This window comes from Ovis canadensis, chromosome 26 (assembly GCF_042477335.2).
Source record: "Ovis canadensis isolate MfBH-ARS-UI-01 breed Bighorn chromosome 26, ARS-UI_OviCan_v2, whole genome shotgun sequence".
Lineage (NCBI taxonomy): Eukaryota > Metazoa > Chordata > Mammalia > Artiodactyla > Bovidae > Ovis > Ovis canadensis.
The window spans coordinates 22,406,614-22,429,699 of record NC_091270.1 but is presented as its reverse complement, the minus strand read 5'-3'; the positions used below and the strand labels follow the sequence as shown (position 1 = coordinate 22,429,699).

General features: G+C 45.8%; 3 protein-coding genes across 5 annotated transcripts in view; 2 read left to right on the top strand and 1 right to left on the bottom strand.

The window, feature by feature from the left end:
• The window catches only part of LOC138430985 (zinc finger protein 705A-like), a 108,618-nt gene extending 103,767 nt beyond the window's left edge, over window positions 1-4,851 (bottom strand). For 2 of the 3 annotated variants that reach the window (XM_069573107.1, XM_069573108.1), the window contains exon 1: window positions 4,325-4,851. The gene's annotated coding sequence lies outside the window, so the exon portion shown is untranslated. The remainder of the gene's footprint in view (window positions 1-4,324) is intronic. The other variant, XM_069573109.1, reaches the window with a different exon arrangement.
• An 8,483-nt stretch (window positions 4,852-13,334) lies between these two features.
• On the top strand, window positions 13,335-15,131 carry LOC138430851 (beta-defensin 1). The gene is made up of 2 exons (XM_069572851.1): window positions 13,335-13,506; window positions 14,995-15,131. Exons 1-2 carry the CDS (start codon window positions 13,449-13,451, stop codon window positions 15,129-15,131), a joined length of 195 nt encoding a protein of 64 aa, XP_069428952.1. The 5' UTR covers window positions 13,335-13,448.
• A 5,809-nt stretch (window positions 15,132-20,940) lies between these two features.
• On the top strand, window positions 20,941-22,737 carry LOC138430850 (beta-defensin 33-like). The gene is made up of 2 exons (XM_069572850.1): window positions 20,941-20,998; window positions 22,610-22,737. The coding sequence occupies exons 1-2, from the start codon at window positions 20,941-20,943 to the stop codon at window positions 22,735-22,737; spliced, it is 186 nt and encodes a 61-aa protein (XP_069428951.1).
• The last annotated feature ends 349 nt before the right edge of the window (window positions 22,738-23,086 follow it).

Below are 23,086 nucleotides of genomic sequence, written 5' to 3'. Positions count from 1 at the left end.
TCCCCCTGGAATTTCCTGAACATCTACCCCCAGAAACCAGAGTTGGCCTGATTTTATTGTAATGTTCTTTTCCACTCTTCTGACACTCTCTGGAAAAAGTTAACTTACGGCTTCAGTCTTTTGCATTTGAAAAGAGTGTTTCAGCTTAAACCCCTCTGATGGCTCTCTAACTTGCCTTACCCGGACTTTTACAACTACCCATGTGATTGTTACAGCACCCCCCCCCCAACTGTGAGAGGCACAGGAAGCCTAAAACATAAAGCCTTTCAAAGAGTTAAAAGTTATTAGAGTAGTGCTGGTATAGGATTTCATTATTGGGCCAATGCTTGTTGCTAAGTTCCCATATCTTTTATCCACTGTACACCTGGGAGCACATTCGTTAACATAGTTAGAATGTAAGAAAAAAGAAGTATAGCCTTGAAACTGACCACATTGGACTTTTGAGCTAATTGGTTCTTTGTTGTAACTTACTGCACCTTTGCTTCGTGGAAATGTAACTTTGTTTGATACTTTCTGAGGTTGACATAGATTAGAAATATAACGAAAAAACACTTCCAGGCAAAATAAGTTTTCTGGTTGAGCAGCCTTTATCAAAAGAGGGTCTTAAAATGTTTCACAAGCCTCCAAGGCCAGAAGATAATGTACACAACATCATTTGTGGGAAAGGTATAAAAGTCCTTTAAAAAAATAAAGTTATTGGGGCCTCGCTCACTGAATTCCCATCTGGGGCGTGGAGGCTTGCCATGTCTACTTACTTGCCCTGGCTTCTAAGACCCACGCGAAAGGGAACCCAAGGCAGGGCACCCTCCACTATTCAAATGGGCACCAGTGGCCTAACGTAGATGGTGCAAACCTCTTGACTCGAGATTTTATTAGTTCTCCACATAAACCAAGTTATTCAGCCTCTTATCTCCACTAATTTTTCCTACTACACTATTCTTTCCTAATCTAATCTTATATTTCTAATTAAATAAATCTCTCTTCGCCAACTCCGTCCACCCTTCGAATTCCCTGGATCCACCGGGGCTGGACCACGGCAGTTAGACAGAAAAAAAAAAAAAAAGAAGGCCAGACATCTTGGTGAAAAGGCTACATACAGAGGAGGGGGCAAAATCATGGTATTCCTACAACACAAGATCTAATAAAAATGGTAATAGCTCATGGTCCAATACATCAGCATCTAACCAAGTGCCCCCTTCCTCAAAGATTAACTAGACAGTTACAACGAGGAACATTACCTGGCCAGATATGGCAGACTGACTATATTGGACCTCTACCAGTTAGTCAGGAATGCCAATAGGTATGTACAATAGTAGATACTTATTCTGGATATCTGGTTGGTTGTGCTTACAAACACGCAAATCAGCAAAATATGATTAAAACTCTAGAAATTATTACTCCATACTATGGTACCCCAGTTCAGATTCAAAGTGAAAATGGATCATACTTTATAGTTAAGTTAATTAAAACCCATGCCCAGACAAGCAATATAGAATGGATTTATCATATCCCTTATTATCCCCAAGCAGCTGGTTTAATTGAACGGATGAATAGACTTTTAAAACAACAGTTATTAAAGTTAGGAGTAGGAGAATATAAACAATGGAAAGATAATTTATTTGAAGCCTTGCAACAATTAAATAATAGACCTATTGGACAAAGTGAAACCCTCTTGATGAGAATGATGAGTCCTAATCTTAGTTTATCTGTGGCCCTTATTTCAAGATGGGGTATAACCTTAGTGTATTAGGAAATGCAACCAGGAGCTATGAAATCTTTTAAAGCCTCTCCTGAAGCAGCTGGATTGGATCTATATTCTCTTGAACAGACTCATTTAAATCCTCAGATACTAAAGTGCTTCCTACAGGAATTGGAATTAAATTAACTCCGAGACTTCTTGACTTGATTAAAAGCCATTCTAGCCTGGCCATTAAAGGTATACAAGTCTTGGGAGGAGTAATAGACAATGATTATCAAGGGGAAATTAAGGTTATTTTACAAAATGGGGGGACCACCTGGTGTTAATTGCTGCTCCAGACCAGATTGCACAATTATTCATTTTGCCCTATTTACATTTAGAGTTATCTATTGGAATGTCCCTCGCCTTGCAAACCCTCCGGGGAGACAAAGCGTTTTGGATCCTCTAATCTAACATGTCCTGGGGCTAAAATATGGTTTAAGTTACCCAATATGAATAAACCAGAACCAGCTGAAGCTATAGCCCAAGGCCCAAAAATGTAAATGTTGCTAAGACTACGGGAATGGAAACACCTAACCATATCCCTTTACAATATTGCTATGCTCAAGAACCTTAAAATATATATAATGTTTATCACAGAAACTGGCCTAATAGATCTTTTCCTGAGAACCTTTGTCGCTTGGACACAGGCCGACCCACAGGACAGTGTCTCCCTCTCTTGGGCCTGCTTCTATGCAAACTTCCAGAGCCAGTCATACTGTTGGGCCTGTAGAGATCTATCACCATCCTCCACTCATGGACTGCCTTGGTGGGTGTCACTCTTAAATGGACCTGACTTTTAAGAAGTATGTCATTTTATTCAAGAAAATCAAAATCAAACCAGAAGTTAAATGTCCTTACTATGACTTGTTAACTTGGTGTAATAATACTGATGGATTAGGATACAATTTGCATTTTGATTATGATCAAGCAAAAAGAGTTGCCTGTGACTATTATGTGAAAGAAAGGACCAATGCTAGCCATACACATAGAGAAACCAAAGCTACCCTACAAATATGCCAAATTTGGGACCAATATAAGTGGGTAACTTCAGAAAAGGGGCAATTGATAAAGGCAGCCCCCATTTGCTGGGAACAAAATAATCATACCAAACTGTATCCTAATAGTACTAAATCTCTAGCATTCCTACCAACATCTTGTGTAACATCTTGATTAAATTTGTGTAATCAAACAGGAGCAGTGAATCATATGAATTCATCAGATTCAGTCATATGGCCAGGGACTGATTGGATAAACAACCCAGGCATGTCATTTTAGCCCCAAATGGAACTCATTGGATATGTGGGGTTAATCTTTGGCCCTCGTTACCCACAGGATGGACTGGAAGATGTACCCTGGGTCTGTATTTGCACGTGGTCAAATTTTAAATGAATTACCACACACCCCAGGCAATTTCCCTATAGCACAGGCAAGATAGGCATGATCTGTGTTCCAGAAGTATGGCTACTTAGCTACAATATTTGTGCCATCAGTTGGCACCATTGACATAATGCTCATAGTAAAACCTTGACTAATTTTACAAAACAAGCTTTAATGTGCAAAGCCATACTTCAGAATAGAATGGCATTATATACATAAACAGCAGCGCAGTAAACCTGTGCCATAATTCACACAGAATGTTGTGTGTTCATCCTTGATCATAGTGCTAATATGTCAGATTATCTTCAACATATGAAGGAAGTGATCAATAAGTTAAACAACCCTAATGTGTCTATATGGGACTCTTTGCTGTCTTGGTTTTCCTCACCTTCACATTGGATAATGCATGCTTTGGTTTTTCTAATCATACTTACTGTCTTGTTAATTGTATGTTATTGTGCTATGCAATGTTTATCAAGTCACATGCACAGTTAATGTTAATGCTTACAGTTACTATAATACTTGACTCCCTCGTAACTTGTAACAGGAGGGTCAAAATGTAGTGCAATGGCTAGTAATTTCATGTTACTGTACCATTCAGTCACCATTTTGATGAAGCATGTACCAGATGGTGACCTGATGTACTGTGTTCATTGCTTGTACCCAAACAACATGTGTACTTAGACATTCAGTTCAGTTCAGTTCAGTTCAGTCACTCAGTTGTGTCCGACTCTCTGCGACCCCATGAATTGCAGCACGCCAGGCCTCCCTGTCCCTCACCATCTCTTGGAGTTCACTCAGACTCACGTCCATCGAGTCAGTGATGCCATCCAGCCATCTCATCCTCTGCCGTCCCCTTTTCCTCCTGCCCGCAATCCCGTCCAGCATCAGAGTCTTTTCCAATGAGTCAACTCTTCACATGAGGTGGCCAAAGTACTTAGACATTACTTGTACTTAAACATCTTATGTACTTAAACATCACGAAGAATGGGAGCATCATGAAAACATCCACCAAGAAAGGGGAAAAGCATCAACAGTAGATAAAGATCAGGAACAGTAGGGTTTGGGGAATACTGTTTTTCCCCTTTGATCTGGCCAATCAAAGGGCCAATCAGGTTTTTTTTTTTTTTTCCATTTCCCTCATTTGCAAACTCTTTGAACTCCTTTGAGAACAAAAAACTTTGTAAGTTGTAAAATGGCACATACCCAGACTCACGGCGAGGTCCCCCCCATGCATGGACGCTTGTAGTGGATGGTGCTCCCACTGGGACTCTGGTGCGCTGACCACGGCGACTGCCCAGCTGCTGCAAGCCAGATGAAGGTGCTTTCCCCTGGACGGGTGAGATTCATCTGCTAAGTGCTATTGTAAATTCACTTCTTTCCTTTTGCTTTGATCCTTGATCTGTACTAGGCTCAATACATAATAAATCGGTTTCTGTTACCAACCTGTGGACTACATCTTGAATTCTTTAAAAGAATCACTGAAGCAAAGCAAAACAGTTGAAGAAGTGGCTACCATGATCACACTGCCTTTGAGGCTGAGCTGTGTTCACAGACATGTTGTTAGTTGCTAGCCTCACCTTCTCCTTTACTTCTGATGGTATAGAAAAGAAAAAAGAAATAAAAGAAAGGCACCAGATAACTTATTAGAGGGATTCCAAAAGCCGTGGACTTGTACCACGGCCTTCCTAAACCCTTCCCGTGTGCTCCGTTTCTTTCCTGCAGGCAATGGCGGAATCACGAGCAGGTTACACAAGTATTATTGCTTAATGAGAAGCGGCCGGTGTGCTCTGATTGGCTGCCTTCAAAAGGAGAAACAGATAGGCCGCTGTTCCCTATGTGGCTGAAAATGCTGCCGGAAGAAGAAATGAAAACTCCAGAAACACAAGGAGAATGTCGCAAAGCATGAAAATGCTTCCTTGAAGACTCCAGAAGCCAAATCAAATTAAAGACTTTTTACCAAAAATTAGAAGCTTGATTATTATCATTATTATTTTTTAGCATTGTTTATTGTGCTAGTTGTTACCAAAAAGGCAACTTAGTGTTAATGACTCACCTTTAATTCAAATAAAGTATAATTCCTAGTGAAGCCACAAGAGGGTCCAAACTGATGTTCCAAAGATTGTCAGATTTTACTCCTCTTTCGCAGCTTTCACCCCCCAGTGACACTGGACCACTTGTTCTTTCTGAAACACTTCCTTTGCCTTCTGTCACCCATCTGAGCTTTGCAGTCTGTCCATCTGTCATAGCATCTCCCCACCAAATCCGTCTCTGAAACTTCAGGGCATCCCTGAGGGTCTTCCCAGGTCCTTCTGAGCACTTTACGGCTCAGAGACACGGGGAACCTGGCTCCTCCTCGACCCTGCCCTCAGCTTTCCTCTCACTCTTGCCTCTGTTCTGACTGACCTCAGGCCTGGATGAAATCTCTCCTCCAGCTATGTCTCCAAACCCATCTCTCAGGGGCACCTCAAATTCTACCTCCTTCTTAAAAACACAGCTGGTTTCGCCAACAAGTATGATCTTTCCTTTTAAAAGGGTTCTGACCTGAGTGCTCCACCTATGAGTCCCGCTTGATTTTTACATTCACTCAGTTCAGGTCAGTTCAGTTCATTACATTCATTACATTTGCATATTTCCAATCTCCGTATGTGGTTGCAGGATTTTGAAGGGCACTTCATCATTTCATCACTTCTGGCCTAAGCGTCTTGACACAAAAGCTGCTCTGCAAGAATTTAGTGTGTTGAAGAACATTCCAAGGCCTTGCAAGTGTTGCAGTGTAACTATCTATTGGTCTCTTGAGGTTGACACAGAACAATTCCAGCAAATGGAGTGGCAGGCCCATCACCCTCTACTCGTGCCCCTAGTCACTAGCTTCTCAGAAGGCACTAGATTCTCAAGGAGAAACGGCACACACTCAAAGACAAGAGCTTGGACCCCACAATCCAGCATTTCAAAACAAAATGAACTATGATGGGACTGCATACTGCCCTCCTACAGTACACAACTAAGGAACCAGGCAAAACCCGTGAAACTACTGAGTCAGACTCTGGCACAAGCAGTACAGGACCGTAATTGAGGAGAGAGGAAAACAAGTGAGCTGAGGGATTTCCCTGATGGTCTGGTGGCTGGGATTCTGTGCTCCCAACACAGGGGGCCTGGGTCCACCCCAGTCAGGGAACTAGATCCCACATGTTGCAACTAGATTCTGCCTGCCAGGATTAAGGTCCAAGGCAACCAAATTAATGAATTAGCTAATTAAATTTTTAAAATGTCTGTGCTCAACCATTTTTAAAAAAAAGAAAAGAAAGTAAGTGAAGTGAGACTTATGGCATCTCTAGCCTCTACAGATTTCCAGGCCTAAAGCATAGGGAACAAGAACCCAAACAGACCAACAGTTCTTCTGAGTCGAAGAGAGTGGGGTCAAAGTTCAGAGAGTGCAGGCATCTTCACTTCTGGACAGAAAACCAGCAATGGGCGTCGGAATCAGGGGTGTGTTCCTGTGTGCTAAGTCGCTTCAGTTGTGTCCAACTCTGCCACTCTGTGGACTGTGGAGTTGCTGACCCTCTGTGACCCCATGGACTGTAGCCTGACTGTGTAGCCTGCCTAAAAACTCTGCGCTTTTCATTCAGTTCTAAAACTGCTCTGAAGAATGAAGTCTAAGATACTAGATGGAATTTTGGTTCAGCATGATGACATAAAGTGTGATGCTAAGATTCTAGACACTATCTTAAGGAGAGAGATGGTCATTTCAGTAAAAAAAAAAAAAAAAAAACAAGAATCAGATATAAATTAGCTATAAAAAACCCACTTGAGATATCAAATATAAAGGCAAATGGATTTAAAATGAAAGGATGGAAACAGATCTGCTGTTGTCATTGTTTAGACCCTCAGTCATGTCCAACACTCTTGAGACCCCCATGGAATCATCCAGTCAAGATTACTGAAGTGTGTTGCCATGCCCTCCTCCAGGGATTCTCCCCGACCCAGGGATCAAACCATGTCTCTGCATCTCCTGCATCTCAGGCAGATTCTTTACTGTTGAGCCGACAGATATGCTATGGAAACATTAATTTAAAGAAAACATGGTAGGCTGTATTGGTTAATTGACAGGTGACTCAGATGGTAAAGAATCTGCCTGCAATGCGGGAGACCTGGGTTTGATTCCTGTTTCGGGAAGATGCCCTGGAGGAGAGCATGGCAACCGACTCCAGTATTCTTGCCTGGAGAATCCGCATGAAAAGAGGAGCCTGGCAGGCTACAGTCCATGGGGTCACAAAGGGTCAGACATGACTGAGTGACTAAGCATAGCACAATCAAGTAACTTTTAGGACAAGGACCAGATATAGAGAGGGGTATTTATCCTAATGATAGAATGTTTAATGCATCAAGAATACATATGAATACTGAATCAGAATGTACTTAGCAAAGGAATTTTAAAATTCTTAAAGAAAACTTACAGGAATAAGAGGAGAAACAGACAAATTAACAATTACAATTGGAATTTTCCCGGCAATCCAGTGGTTAAGATTCCAAGCTTTCAATGCAGGGGGCACAGGTTCGATTCCTGATTGAGCAACTAAAATCTCTTATGCCATATAGAAAATTCACCCCAAAATAGATTAAAGGTTTACACATAAGGCCTGAAACCACAAAACTCCTAAAAGAAAGCATAGGAGGAAAGTTCTTTGGCATGGGTCTCCACAAGGATGGTTTTGAGCTTGACATGAAAAGCAAAAGCCACAAAAACAAAACTAAACGGTAGGATCCATCAAACTGCAAAGCTTCTGCACAGCAAAGGAAACAGTGACCAAACTGAAAAGACGGTGATATTTTAACGCTCCAGTGATCTCTGAGGCTGGAGGAGATGGCAGCAGTGTTGCGGGAAAGAGAGTGGGTTGAGAGAGGATGGTCGCATCCCAGGTCACATCCGAGTCCCTGGGATGGCCGCCGAATGTGGGTACTTGGCTTTGCACAGGCAGGGACTCAAGAGCAAGTCACGGTGAAGTGAAGGAAGGTCCATCCAGGGAGGAAACACGCTACGCAGAGAGTGTGGGCCATCTTGGAAGGCAAGTGCAACACCAAGGTATGGGGCTGTCAGTGTTTATAGGGGTGGGTCATTTCATAGCCTAATGAGTGGGAGGAGTATTCCAGCTATTTTGCGGAAAGGGTGGGGATTTCCAGGAACTGGGTCAACACCCACTTTTTGACCTTTCTGGTCAGCCTTGGAATTGTCATGGCGCCTCTGGGTGTGTCACCTAGCTGCCATGTTACAAAGGGATTTAAAAAAATATATTTACTTCAGGTCTTAGTTGCGGTATGCAGGATATTCATCTCAGCACACTGGCTGAGTGTGCCACGGCATGTGGCCCCATGGCATGTGGAGAAGGAAATGGCAACCCATTCCAATATTCTTGCCTGGAAAATTCTATGGACGGAGGAGCCTGGTGGGCCAAGGTCCATGGGGTCCCAAAGAGTTGGACACAAGTGAGCAACTTCACTTTCTTTCTTCGTGTGGAATCCTAGTTCCCAGGCCAGGGACTGAATCCACATCCCCTGCTCTGCAAGGCAGATTCTTAACAACTGGACCACTAGGGAAGTCCCTGTCATTCTTTTAAAGGCTGTGCCCCGCCTGATTCCAGTCTCATTAGCACCAGTAGACCAGTGTCAGACTTTATTTCTTTGGACTCCAAAATCACTGCAGATGGTGACTGCAGCCATGAAATTAAAAGACTCTTGCTCCTTGGAAGAAAAGTTATGACCAAGAGACATTATTTTGCCGACTAAGGTCCGTCTAGTCAAGGCTATGGTTTTTCCTGTGGTCATGTATGGATGTGAGAGTTGGACTGTGAAGAAGGCTGAGCGCGGAAGAATTGATGCTTTTGAACTGTGGTGCTGGAGAAGACTCTTGAGAGTCCCTTGGACTGCAAGGAGATCCAACCAGTCCATTCTGAAGGAGATCAGCCCTGGGATTTCTTTGGAAGGAATGATGCTAAAGCTGAGGCTCCAGTACATTGGCCACCTCATGAGAAGAGTTGACTCATTAGAAAAGACTCTGATGCTGGGAGGGATTGGGGGCAGGAGGAGAAGGGGACGACCGAGGATGAGATGGCTGGATGGCATCACCAACTCGATGGACATGAGTCTGAGTGAACTCCAGGAGATGGTGATGGATAGGGAGGTCTGGCGTGCTGAGATTCATGGGGTCACAAAGAGTCGGACACGACTGAGCAACTGAACTGAACTGAACTGAGCTGGCATTTGACAGCACTATTCGAGCTTTCGTGTTATAGGAGAATGTCCTGGTAAAGCTCTCAGGACACTGGTGACTGCAGGAGGCAGGCAGGAACATTGGAAGGGAGGTTGATTTTGCTCCAAGTTACGCTACTGCCACTTAGTAGACTGCGGCCTTGGACACATCTTTTTGTTGGATTTGCAGCCAATTTTAATCAACTTTTTAAGTCAGTTTTGCCTGTGGCCTCAGACATGGCTTTCTAGTCCTCGGGACCGTCTTGTATGAACCTTGGGTCATACCTACCTGGCGGGTTTGTTTAGGGGAATTCAAAGAGATAATTTGAATAAAAGTGGCCAGCTACTGAGCAAGGCTCATTGCAAAATATGATCGTGGGACAAGTTCAAAGAAAAACTAGTGAAAGTGTCAGTGGGGGAGCACAGCATTAGATCCAGCCCTGGTCCCCTTCTGAGGGCAGGTCCCCACATGACTGTCAGAAGCCATGGCGCCCACCCCGTCCACAGAAGGGAACTGGCGACAGTGGCCTCTGCCCATTAACACCCAGGGCTCCATGCTGAGAACACTTGTTTGTGGAGTCACAGATGTGAAGGGCTTTGCTCTTCAAAACCTTATCTGTAGGACTGGGACACACCTTCTTGCCTGAGGAACTGAGGCGCTTTGCCGGAAAGACCCTGCCTCAGTTTCCTACTCACAGGTTAAGGGTTTGGGGACACAGCATTTATCTTCCCTTTAAAGAATGAAACCATGAGTTACCTCTCAGCACAGGCATGAAGCAACCACAATCCACATGGCCATGTTTGGCTTTGAACCTGGGAAAACTAATAATTCATATAGACTTGACCTAAAATTAACCCTTTCCTCTACCCTATATGTGGAGAAGGCAATGGCAACCCACTCCAGTACTCTTGCCTGGAGAGTCCCAGGAATGTGGGAGCCTGGTGGGCTGCCGTCTATGGTGTCGCACAAAGTCAGACATGACTGAAGCAAATTAACAGCAGCAGTAGCAGCTATCCTATCTGAACTCATCTCTGGTTTCTGGTGAGCCACTCCATGGTTTCTAGGGTGTGTGACCTCCTTGCTGAAGCAACAGGACCCTTCCCTGATGGACAGAGATGCCCCTAGGCTTTATCTCTAGGATTAACATAGCTGCAAAGGAGTCATCTTTAGACCTTGCCAAGGAAAAATAAGCAATTGCAATTGTGGAATTCCTGACAAAGGCTGTGTCCCACTGGTGAGGAACCATGGCAAGAAACTCCCTTGAAACTCACCATGACAACCTGACCAGCCTTTTGAAAACTCCCTTCTATGAAAAGTCATGCTTGGTCTTGCACATAAAACTGCGTCATCAGCTTCCTTAAAAGAAAAAAAAAAAAATCTGCTGTGCTGAAAACCATAGATCATTAAAACACACCAATTTTTATTTTGTTTATTTATTTAGGCTGCACCAGGTCGTAGTTGTGGCATGTGGGATCTAGTTCCCTGACCTGCTATGCTTGAGAGTAGAGTCTTACCCACTGGACCATCAAGGAAATCCCATAAAACAGCATTTTTAAAAATTACTTTTTAAAAAACTTTGAATTGGAGTATAGCTGATTAATAATGTGATAGTTTCAGGTGGACAGCAAAGAGACTCAGCCATGCATATACATGTATCCATTCTCCCCCAAACTCCCTTCCCATCCAAGCTGTCACATGACATTAAGCAGAATTCCCTGAAAAACAGCATTTTTCAATGAAGAGACATAGTAGACAATGATTCAGTCTCACTTCTTTCTCCAGTGTAGTATTATAGTATGTATGTAAATTGACCCTGTAGTATAGATTTTGCCTGCAAGGTCCATAAATAAACAGATACATATATCTTATGTATAGATAATTATATATATGTATAAGTAGATGCTGTCTACCTCTCTCAAATATCATTTAGAGCTAAAGCAGAAGGAATCATGATCAAGACGACTTATTTTCCATCAGAAAAATCCTCTCCCTGGGTGCCAGCCAGGGACTCTGTCTGCTCGAGGCAGCCTCCATGGCTTTGCCGAGCCTCAGATGCGAGACTCTGAGCTACAGCAAGGGACCTGAACAGGACTGAAGCTCTGGGGGCTCCTTCAGGACGGGGTCCCCCTGGGTACCCACATTTCTAAAGGGCTTGGAGTTCTACTCAGAGCTGCATGGCAAGTTCCATCCTGAGATTTAGCGTTTCTGAAAAGCCAGGTCAGTGTCTCTCCAACACTGAGATGGATGGGTGTTACCAAGTGAGGGATGTTACTTAGTAATGGAGGTCCCCCTTAACCCAGTGAAGGGGTCCCCACTGCTGGACCTGCTTTGTGATACTAGGGTGGGGAGATGCGTTCAATGGCAACGTCATCCTCCCACTCTGTCTCTGATGAAAGGAAACGGAGCACCCATCTGCCCATCATGTGTCCCACTGAGATTTCATGAGACTGGTGTGTGATTGTGTTGCAGTGAATTAAGAAACGGTTTTTTTTTTTTTACCCCTCTTTCTTTTCTCCCTTTCGTGTCTTTCTCCACTTTAACTGTTCCTAACGTACAGTCTGCACTGATAACCAAGTCTCTTCTTTTCAGAAAACTAACCTATTATGCAAACTACACCTGACACCTATGGCCCTCCATTTCTGCAGGAGCCACATTCTGCATCTGTTATCCTTTAACGTATTCTAGCCACATCCTGATACTTAACTTTGTGGCATCATACACCTCCCCTTGTAGTTTGTTACCTCTCTGCTCTATTTTAACCTCATGTTGATGCTTAACTTTATGGTGCGCTCTCTTTGAAGCCACCCCGTAGTGGTTTGCTTTCCCCCTTTTGTATTACAGGAAGAAAGTCACCAGGAAATCCCCAAAGGACAATGGACCCAACCACCGGGACCAACTACCAGACCCAAATACCTAGCCACCTGACACTGGCATATTGACTGTTTCCAAACAGAGAAAGAGAGAATTCAGGACCCCTACACCTTTTGTCCCGTATCTCCCACCCCTGACTGTGAGCCCCGACTGTTTGATTCCCTGGATTCCTGATGGAGGGGAGATGGGCTCCTTGAGGTGGGAGCCTACTGTGTTCTCCCTTCTGCTGGCTTAAGGGTTAAAGCCATCTTTCCATTTGCCCCAAACTCTGTCTCCACAATTTTTATTCAGATCTGGTGGGCAAAGAAAACCAAGATTTTGGCAGAGACTGTTGCTGCCATCCAGGCTAGCTGGCGTGGGGAGCAGGTTGGGACCACTGGGTCTCTTCCCTCAGTGCTCCAGGGGCTGGAAAGAGCGTGGCTGTCTCTGCGGATGCTGGGAGTCAGCAAGTCTTGCCCAGGGAGTGAAACTGACTCTGAATGAGTTAGTCCCTATTTGAGCCTGAAACAGCCTTTCATGGAAACAGTGTATGTGTTAGTTGCTTAGTCGTGTCCGACTCTCTGCAACCCGGTAGACTGCAGCCCACCAGGCCCCTCAGTCCATGGGACTCTCCAGGCAAGAACACTGGAGTGGGTTACCATTTCCTTCTCCAAAAGGAACTATAGAAATAAAGAAAGTGAAGTCTCTCAGTTGTGTCTGACTCTCTGCAACCCCATGGACTATAGCCCACCAGGCTCCTCCATCCATGGAATTTTCCAGGCAAGAGTACTGGAGTGGGTTGCCATTTCCTTCTGCACAGGAAAACAGTGGGCAGATTCAAAGCCCTGGAGGGGCGAGGGTGGGGCTGGGGAGCGGGTAAGCAAAGGTTCAGCAAGAAGTCTGTGCCCCTGCCAGGGGAAACAGGCAAGTCTGTGCCCCTTGCCACACCCCTGCCCATCAGCTGAACTGACTGCCAGGGAGAAGCTTCTGGTCAAAAGGGCAGCAGGAAAGCTTTTTCTGGGGTTTTCGACAGCCTCATTAGCATAAGAGTGACTGACCCTGCTTTGTTCTACAAACGCCACTCCCATGACACACAGGGAAGAGGCTCAGTTAACCAGTTCCTAATAACCAAATCCACAGCCAGCGCGGAATTCCTCCCGGAACCTGGGACCTTTATAAAGCGGCAAGCGCAGCCTCTTCTCCAGCATCAGCCGCAGAGCTCGTGACGCCAACATGAGGCTCCATCACCTGCTCCTCGTGCTCTTCTTCGTGGTCCTGTCTGCTGGGTCAGGTGAGCTCGTGGGAGCCCCGGAGGGAGCCGCGGGCTCTCTCTCTCTCCTGTTTCTACCTCCTTCTGTCCTGCTACCCTCATCTACACGTGGTCAGACTAAACCCACCGCAGTTGATGCTTCTGAGAAGCCAGCGCTGAGTCCTTAGTAGCGAGAGGGGTCTGAGAACCGTCCTGCAAAATTCCTGGCTGTTTCTAAGCCACTCTAGCGAGCCAAAGCTTCTGAGCCCGTCTCCTCACTGGTTTCATGAGGAGGAAACCGAAGATGCCTCTGATAAGTGACTCTCCTTTTTTTCTTTTTCATAAAAGCAAGATATTTGATTTTGTCCCATGACAGAAGCGCAGAATGTCGCTTTATAAATCTATTTGAAGGGTGGTGGCTCTGGGCGACAGGAGAAGTCCAGAGGAGAGTCAGGCCGAGCCTGGGCTTCAAAGGCTGCCCTTGGGACGCTCCGGGCTGAGTCTCCTCAGCAGGAAGGTCCTCCAGGACACGTCGCTGAAGATCCGACCCTCACTCCACAGCTGGGAGGCAGCGCATCCAAAGCAGTGTGCAGGATCGGCTGTCTAATGTTCATCTTACCCTTGATATTTCCAGAAATTGGATGAAAATATGTAGGAAGGAAGGAGGGAGGGAGGGACGGAGGGAGAGGACGCGGAGACACTGAGACACCTGATTAAGTGTCAGAAATCAACTTGAAAAGCCCTTGTCTGGTCAGTGTTGTTTATGGCTGTAACCCAGCTCTTAGCACAGTGGCAGGGAGAGAGGACAGGGGAGTAAGGAAGACGGCCTCTCAGTGCCCGGGGCCTGGGTTCAATCCCTCGGGAAGGAACTAGAGAGGGACCAGAGGTGCCTTGTGGCCAAAAGAGAGAAAGGGGTGTGAGGAGGACGGGAAGGCGGCTGGTCAGGAGGAAACCACACAGGGAGGAGGAGAGGGGCTGACTCGCACCAGCGCTGGGAGCGATCCGAGCCAGTGGAGACAACGGTACAAAACTTTTCCTCTGAGCCATCGTCACCGTCAGCTGTAAGTTCCTGTGAGAGTAAGCTCTCTTTAAACAGTTCTTACACTCTCAGCGGCATCTTTTCCTCCTATCTCAGCTCCACTGCTTGACTGACTCCATGAGGTGGAAAACTAAAGGGTGAAGATAGACCCCCGCGGGCCGCTTCTGACTCCTGGCGGGAGGGTGGATGCAGCAGAGCTTCCCGGTCTTTGCCCTCGTGGTGGAGCTGACCCCGCACACAACCGGGGTCCTCACGCCCCAGTCCCTCGGCCTCTGGTTCTGGAAACATGAGGGTCCACCAGAGCCTGGGCAGGGTCAGCGTCTGTCTGGAAGCTGAGCCACGGGGTCCTGGACTCACATCTTGTTGTCATGAAGCCGTGTCCGCATCTCAGCACAGAAAGCCCCAGGGCCTTGCTCAGAGGGGACACAGCTGGCCTTCTCGAGATGCCGTTTTCCTGCTGACACGTTTATCCCTCTTTGTTCTCTTTTTAGGATTTACTCAAGGAGTAAGAAATCGTCTAAGCTGCCATAGGAATAAAGGCGTCTGTGTGCCGAGCAGGTGCCCTAGACACATGAGACAGATTGGCACCTGTCGCGGGCCCCCAGTAAAATGCTGCAGAAAGAAGTAACAGAAGGTGAAGACGCGGCCAGGACCGATGCGGAGTCAGAAACTGCGCCCTTAGACAGAGCATCTAAAATTTAAACCAGAATAAATTTTGTTCAAAGTTAAAGAATCTTGCCCACTGGTCATTGAGGTTGTTGTGTGGTGTCTGATCCCAGGTGAATTCCAAAATCCCTGAAGATGCTCTCTGAGCTCCCCACGGGAACCGCTGGGGAATTATGGTGGGGTGCTCTGTGCTCCCAGAGGTGTGGCCCCCTGTTCCATGGGGGCCTACCTTCCCCAGCCCCTCTGCCTGTTGTCCTTCCTGCTTCCCGGCCCAGGGCACCCTGACCTGCCCTGTGTCTCCCCTCAAACATACACCCCAGGGGTCCAGAATCACCAGCACACCAGTCCCGTAGGAAACCCCCTGCCCCTGCTCCAAGAGGAAACCCCCCTCCTCTGTCCCCCTGCAGCCCTCACTTCCATTTGGTTTGTGCTTCTTACTCCTGCCTTGTGCGCTCGTGGATACCCTTCTGATTCCCTTTTGGGCTATAAGATCTCTATAGGCATGGACTTGCCCTATTCCTGTATGTGCTTGGGCGTTGAGATGACACATTGCTTCACAAATTGTCATCAACTGAATGACAGAGTTGACGTGGACAAAGCATGTCTCTCTGTGTGGACATGATATGATGCAACTAGATGCCACGGAAAAACAAGTCCTGCGGAAAGCACAGTTCAATGAAGACAACGCAGCATGGAACACAGAGACCGCAGGGGGCGGGCGCGCATGCTGACCTCAGCCTGCGTGCAGTTTCTTCAGAGGGTTTGCTCCTTAAACCAAGAGCCTTGCTGGTGCACGCTGTATGTGTGAGCAGCTCTCTGGTCTTTGCACTAACTCTTCCCTCAGTGCAAGCTGAGGTCACCACGGGGATGGTGTTAGCAGACAGGGCCTTTGGGAGGTGATTTGGTCATGAGGGTGGGACCCTCCTGGGTGGAATGAGGGCCTTTATGAAAGAGACCCCAGAGAGATGGCTCACCCCTTGTGCCCTCTGAGGACACAGGGAGACTGCTGTCCACCAGCCACCTGCTCTGTCTTGATCGTGGAGCTCCCAGCCTCCAAAACTGAGAAGTAAGGGTCTATTGTTAGTAAGCCACCTATTACAATACCACATGCAAAATAGATAGCCAGCAGGAATTTGCTGAGTGACTCAGGGAACTCAAACAGGAGCTTTGAGACCAGCTACAAGGGTGGGATGGGGAAGGAGATGGGATGAAGTTTCGGGAGGGAGGGGACATGGGTGAACCCATGGATGATTCTTGTTGATTTATGACAGAAAACCATGAAATTCAGTAAAGCAATCATCCTTCAGTTAAAAAATAAAGTGCAAAGAAAGAGCTACCTAGCCTATGGTGTTTCTGTTTCAGTAGCCTGAAAGGGCAGACACATGACAAGCGAGAATTACAGCAAGATCATGGCATCTGGTCCCATCAATTCATGGGAAATCGATGGAGAAACAGTGGAAACAGTGTCAGACTTTATTTTGGGGGGCTCCAAAATCACTGCAGATGGTGATTGCAGCCATGAAATTAAAAGACACTTACTCCTTGGAAGAAAAGTTATGACCAACCTAGATAGCATATTCAAAAGCAGAGACATTACTTTGCCGACTAAGGTCCGTCTAGTCAAGGGTATGGTTTTTCCAGTAGTCATGTATGGATGTGAGAGTTGGACTGTGAAGAAGGCTGAGTGCTGAAGAATTGATGCTTTTGAACTGTGGTGTTGGAGAAGACTCTTGAGAGTCCCTTGGACTGCAAGGAGAACCAACCAGTCCATTCTGAAGGAGATCAACCCTGGGATTTCTTTGGAGGGAATGATGCTAAAGCTGAAACTCCAGGACTTTGGCCACCTCAACTGTGAAGAGCTGACTTATTGGAAAAGACTTTGATGCTGGGAGGGATTGGGGGCAGGAGAAGAAAGGGACGACAGAGGATGAGATGGCTGGATGGCATCACTGACTTGATGAACGCGAGTCTGAGTGAACTCTGGGAGTTGGTGATGGACAGGGAGGCCTGGCGTGCTGCGATTCATGGGGTCGCAAAGAGTCGGACACGACTGAGTGACTGAACTGAACTGAACTGAACTGAACTGAATCATTGGCCTTAAGATAGGGAAATGACGTGGATTATCTGCTGTGCCCAATGTCATCTCATTACAAGGAGCCTTCGACGTGGAGGAGGGATGCAGACCAATGTCAGAGACATGCGCGCTCAGAGGCTAAACCAGCCCTGGCTCACACTGATGTTCAGGAGGGGCCATAAGCCAAGGAGGGCAGGCAGCTTGTAAGATTCCCAAAGACCCATTTGGGACTTTGGACCCTCAGAACCACAATAACAAGTATGTGTTCCTTTAAGCCACGTAGCTTGTGGCAATTTTCTACTGCTGCAACAGAAAAACAATACAGCAGTAGCTTAAAATCATGCCTTGAGCCTAAAATTAGCAGCTTAAAAGAGCCAAACCTGCATGTGTTTAATGGAGAAAAAAAATGATAACATTTTATTCAGTTTTATATTTCTGTTTTTACAGAAATGCTCATGGTGCATCTGCCAACTCCTTTTCATCTCAAAGGTTGTATTTGGGACTGTCTTACACCTCACATATCTTATATCCCTTTAATCCTTTATTTTTAATTTTATTATCATGGAAAGTTTATCTGATATTGACTGTGGTTTGGTGGTACTGTTTATTAAACTTTTATCATATTTTTTATTGGGATTTCAATTTTTAATTTTTGCTTAACTTTTTAAGTTTTATTCTAAATGTATCTGCTGATGTTTTATTGCCATAACATTTCTGAGTGTCGTGTTGGAGTCTTGTGTGGGAAGAATGCTCTTCTAATTTCAGCACCAAGAAGAGGATGGCTTTTCCATGTGACTCATGAACCAAACAGGCTCCCCCCCGGTCTAAGGCCAACCTTTCCACCGGGGTCCTGGGTCTCATTTCTCTTGCTTACTTGTGGGTGAGGCCCAAATCGGCTCTACCTCTTGCCCCCGTCTACTCAATCTATGGAGAAGGCAATGGCCCCCACTCCAGTACTCTTGCCTGGAAAACCCCATGGATGGAGGAGTCTGGTAGGCTGCCATCCATGGGGTTGTTGGGAGTCGGACACGACTGAGCGACTTCACTTTCACTTTTTACTTTCATGCATTGGAGAAGGAAATGGCAACCCACTCCAGTGTTCCTGCCTGGAGAATCCCAGGGACGGGGGAGCCTGGTGGGCTGCCGTCTATGGGGTCGCACAGGGTCAGACACGACTGAAGCGACTTGGCAGCAATAGCACTGAATCTATAAAAACTAAAAGCAGGGATTTACCCGGCAGTCCAGTGGTTAAAGACTTCATTCTGCCAATGCAGGGGGCTGGATTCCATCCCTGGTTGGGGAACTAAGATTCCACATGCTAAAGGAGAGGCCATAAGTTATAAAACAGACAAGCAAAAAAACACCCCCAAAAGCCATGTTTTTTAAAAAAAAAAAAAAACCTAAAACAACGAAACAGCTCTTCCTTGACATGATAGCAATAATCAGCTCAGTCTTCTTTGCACTTAGTTCTTCAGCAAAACTCTTTGGAAGGAGTGTCTGCAGCCCCCACTTCCTCTCATCACTTTCAGGAGGATTGGTACCATCAAGTCTGGCTGGTCGCCCTCCTCCCCCAGAATGACTCCTGCCAACAGGGATCACAAGGCATCCTGTGTGACCTCACTCACCCCTTCTTCTGCCCTTTGTTGACCTGGCCTCTAATTGTGTAGCCGTGGACAGGGGCTCTCAGGTGTCTCTGCCTGAGTGGACGGGTCGCAGTGCACCTGAGAAGGGCAGAGGAACCAACTGCAAGGTAGGTTTTCAGGAGAGAGAGAGAGACATCTGTGGTTGAAGAAGGGGTAGGAATAGATGTGTAACATTTAGGGAGTCAGTTTAAAGGATCACTTTCAGTATAAAAGTACAAGAGAGAAATGTGACCCAATACTTTTAGTTTATGCTTTCTTTTCTATTATTATAAAAGTACTGTTGCTGGGACCAAGGAAGTAAAACCCTCACAGCTATTTAACAGAATTAAGTAAGACTTATTTAAACAGCTTCCTGCAAACACTCACTCTATTTTTACCTTGATGTCACTAAACTAAAATAGATCTCCACTTAGTGAAAGATTCAAATGCTGATCAAAAGATTAAAAGTGAAAACATTTTATTGCTAAGTTGCCTCAGGACAGAGAGAAAAACGTCAGAACATATAGTTCATGTGAGATGGAAGAGAGGTGGGTGAGTGAAGGCTACAGACCATGACGTATTATGACCTGCTTTGACCTGTTCTGTTGGGAATGGGTGCGTGGGTGCTTGTGCTCGGGAACGATAAAGCAACTTAATGGGCTCTCTCCAGACCCTCAAAACCCTAAGGATTAGGCCCTAGCCTTCCTTCCTTTTCTCCTCCCCTCCCTGACTCCCTCCATTCACCCATTTATTCATTCACCCACAGGTTGACTTTCCCATACTAGGACCTGTTCATACAAACGTTTGGCTGACTATCTGCTCTATACCAGGAACTGTTCTAGGTGCTGAGAACATGAGATAATAAAACAGGACTTGTTGCTTTAGAAATTTACATATAAAGAAAAAGGGAGATATGAACACTGTAAAGCAAAACTGAGTGGAGAGAAGGAAGAGATGGAGAAATTTTTCAGTTATTTACCTGGTATGCGTGTGTGCTAAGTCACTTCAGTCATGTCCAACTCCTTTCAACCCCATGGACTACAGCGCACCAGGCCACTCTGGCCATGGGATTTCCCAGGCAAGAATGGTGGAGTGAGTTGTTTGACATCCAGGGGATCTTCCTGACCCAGAGATCAAAACTGCATCTCCTGCATTGGCAGGTGAGCTCTTTAGCACTAGGACCACCTGGGAAGCCTCACAGCTAGAACCCTTCTATGCTTTTAACTTAAGAATATGTTGATGTAATACCTGTATTAAGAAATACTCTAGCCTGTAAAGCCTCACCTGGTTGTGGTCTATGCAAGAGATGGCCTGGTAAGCTTGCTTAGGATGGATCAGTCTCTCTGGAAATGGTAGCAAGAAATATGTTGAGAGTGCAAAAGGAGAGAAGATCATTTCTGTTTCCAAAATTCTTTTTACTTTTTAATTGGAAAAGGTGTGTGTGTGGAGGGCGGTGGGGGGGGGGACAGTATTTATTCTGAAAGGAGAAAGAGATGGATGCAGAGATATGCAATAAAGCTGAATAAATAGATGAAGAATTTGTTAACAGAATTCAATTTTTAACGATTTTTCTCAAAACAAAAAAGCCCCAAACCTCAGAGCCATAAGCAGAAGTGAGAATCAATGTGGAAACCCTGACTTCCTGCAAACCTCTTCCTTTACAAAAAGCAGACACTTGGGTCTGTGACCCTGTGTCCATAGATGAAACACCCTCAAATTACTCCCAGGCCATAACTGAACACCTCTAGTGGGGACTTCCCAGGTGGCGCAGTGGTAAGGAAACACAAGAGACGCAGATCTGATCCCTGGATCAGCAAGATCTCCTGGAGTAGGAAATGGCAACCCACTCCAGTACTCTTGCCTGGAAGATTCCATAAACAGAGGAACCTAGTGGGCTGCATTCCATAGGGCTGCAAAGAGTCAAACCAGACTGAGCACAGTACCACCACCAGTTGGTATACAAGTCTTTTCTTGCTACCTGTTTCTCAAACTCTTTCCCAGATCACCTGCCCGATTCAGGTGTGCCATCAGACACTGCCGGGTCGACCTGGAATCCAGAAAGCTCCTCTTCCATCATGAGGCTCCTGTACCTTCTCTTCCTCTTACTCATATGTCTTATCCAGACGATATCAGGTAACTGGCGGCTACAGCTGGCTCCAAACTTGAAGCCTGGAGTAGGGAAAGTCAGGTTGATTCCTCATTCAGTGATATACTGAAATACATAACAACTGAAAAATATATCTGAAAGAAGTATGCATATACAATATGCTCCATGTTTCAAATAAGGAAAGAGAAGCTTAAAGTGAAAAATAGTCTCCCACAATTGCCCTTAACTAGTTGGTACTAAGTCCATAAATTGTAATGGTGATAGATAGACTTTACAGCTTACAAATCATTTCCATGTGACTAACAGCAACACTAATAGTAACAGCAAATGATACTGACCCCTTCCTCTTTACTGAGACACTGAGACTTTCAATGTCTTATCCCAAATGTATCCCTCATAGCGGTATTTATGGGATAGGTGTTTTTAGCCCTGTTTTACAGCTGGGATTTAGAAATACAGTAATGTGTTCAAAGTTGTGCCGGTTGTGTATAGGGAGGACTTTAACACAAGCCCAAGTGGGTTTGATTCCAAAGACCACATTTTTATTAAACATTCAACAATCTTAAAAAACAAATTTACTTACTGAATTATATAAACAAAAAATTTATATATTTGTTTATATACCCCATGGACTGCAGCCTACCAGGCTCCTCTGTCCATGAGATTTTCCAGGCAAGAGTACTGGAGTGGGTTGCCATTGCCTTCTCCGATGTTTATATATATAAATATATAATTTTATATATTTGTTTATATATAAACAACAAATACTTTAGCTTGAGTGTGATCTGTGCATCACTTGGGACACACTTATCCTACCAGGTTATTTGTTGTTCACCTGCAATCCAAGCTAAACTGGGTGTCCTGCATTTTCCCTGCAACCCTCCTCATGTGACAGCGTGCTCCAAGCTGTGCTATGGTGACAGGGCCTCCAGATCTTAGCATCTTAAAAGAGCCAAAGTTAATTCTTGCTCAAATGATGCCAACCCGGGAGGGCCCGCGTGCTCTGATCAGACCCCCCACCCCCGAGGAGTCAGCCACCACTGCGGGCGCTGCGGGTCCTGTGTCCCAGCAAGGTGCTCTCAGGACTCTTGTGCTGGCGATTAAAGGCCCCAGCCCTGAAGGGAAACATCAGTTCCGCTCAGAATTCATTAACCAAGCAGGTCCAGTTGTTTAGTCACTCAGTTGTGGTCCACTCTTTGCGACCCCATGGACTGTCGCCCATAAGGCTCCTCTGTCCATGGGATTCTCCAGGCAAGGATACTGGAGTGGGTTGCCATTCGCTTCTCCAGGGGATCTTTCTGACCCAGGGATCGAACCTGCGCCTCCTATGTCTCCTGCACTGGCAGGCGGATTCTTTACCACTGAACCATCGGGGAAGCCCCATAGACCCTGTTTAAATGAATGAACACGATCACCTTCCTATAGAACAATTTATAGCCCCTTCTCAACTTTTCTACAATTTAAAAAAGTGTGGAAAAACACTCTAAGCTGGTAGGTCACACCAAACCAAGGAGGGTGCCAGTTGTGTCCCTGTGGACTGTAATTTGGAGTTCCTTGCTGTACAAGACGAATTCTGGTAGCTTTAGTTACACATGCCTCACTTATTTGTTTCTTTTCCACCTCCCCTTCCTTTATAGGGAAAGGAAAAAAGAAAAACCTTGAATGTGAGAAAATGGGTGGTGCCTGCAGGTACCAGAACACCCATGGGTGTGTCATCCTGCCTGGAGAGTGCCGGAGTCGGAAGAAACACTGCTGCAGACTCTAGCTTCAGCATCGGAGCGCCCACAGCAGCACGAGACACTCCCCGCCGCTGAGTCCTGCTTAAAAAGAGCCGCTGCTCACTCGGGTCCCGTGGGGTCTTTCTGAGTGCACGAGGTCATGAACTGGATGGGAAGGTTGGCTGGACGTCTGGTCACACCACTCGTTAGCTGACTCACGCTGGACAGGCCTTGCCTTTCCTAGCCCTCAGTCTCTGCTCCTGTGACTGCTGAAATGGATGTTCCCCGCAGCCTAATTTTGTTGGTGGTGGGGTTTAGTTGCTAAATCATGTCCGACTCTTCTGTGACGCCATGGACTGAGGAGCCTGGCACCAAGCTCCTCAATTCATGCGATTT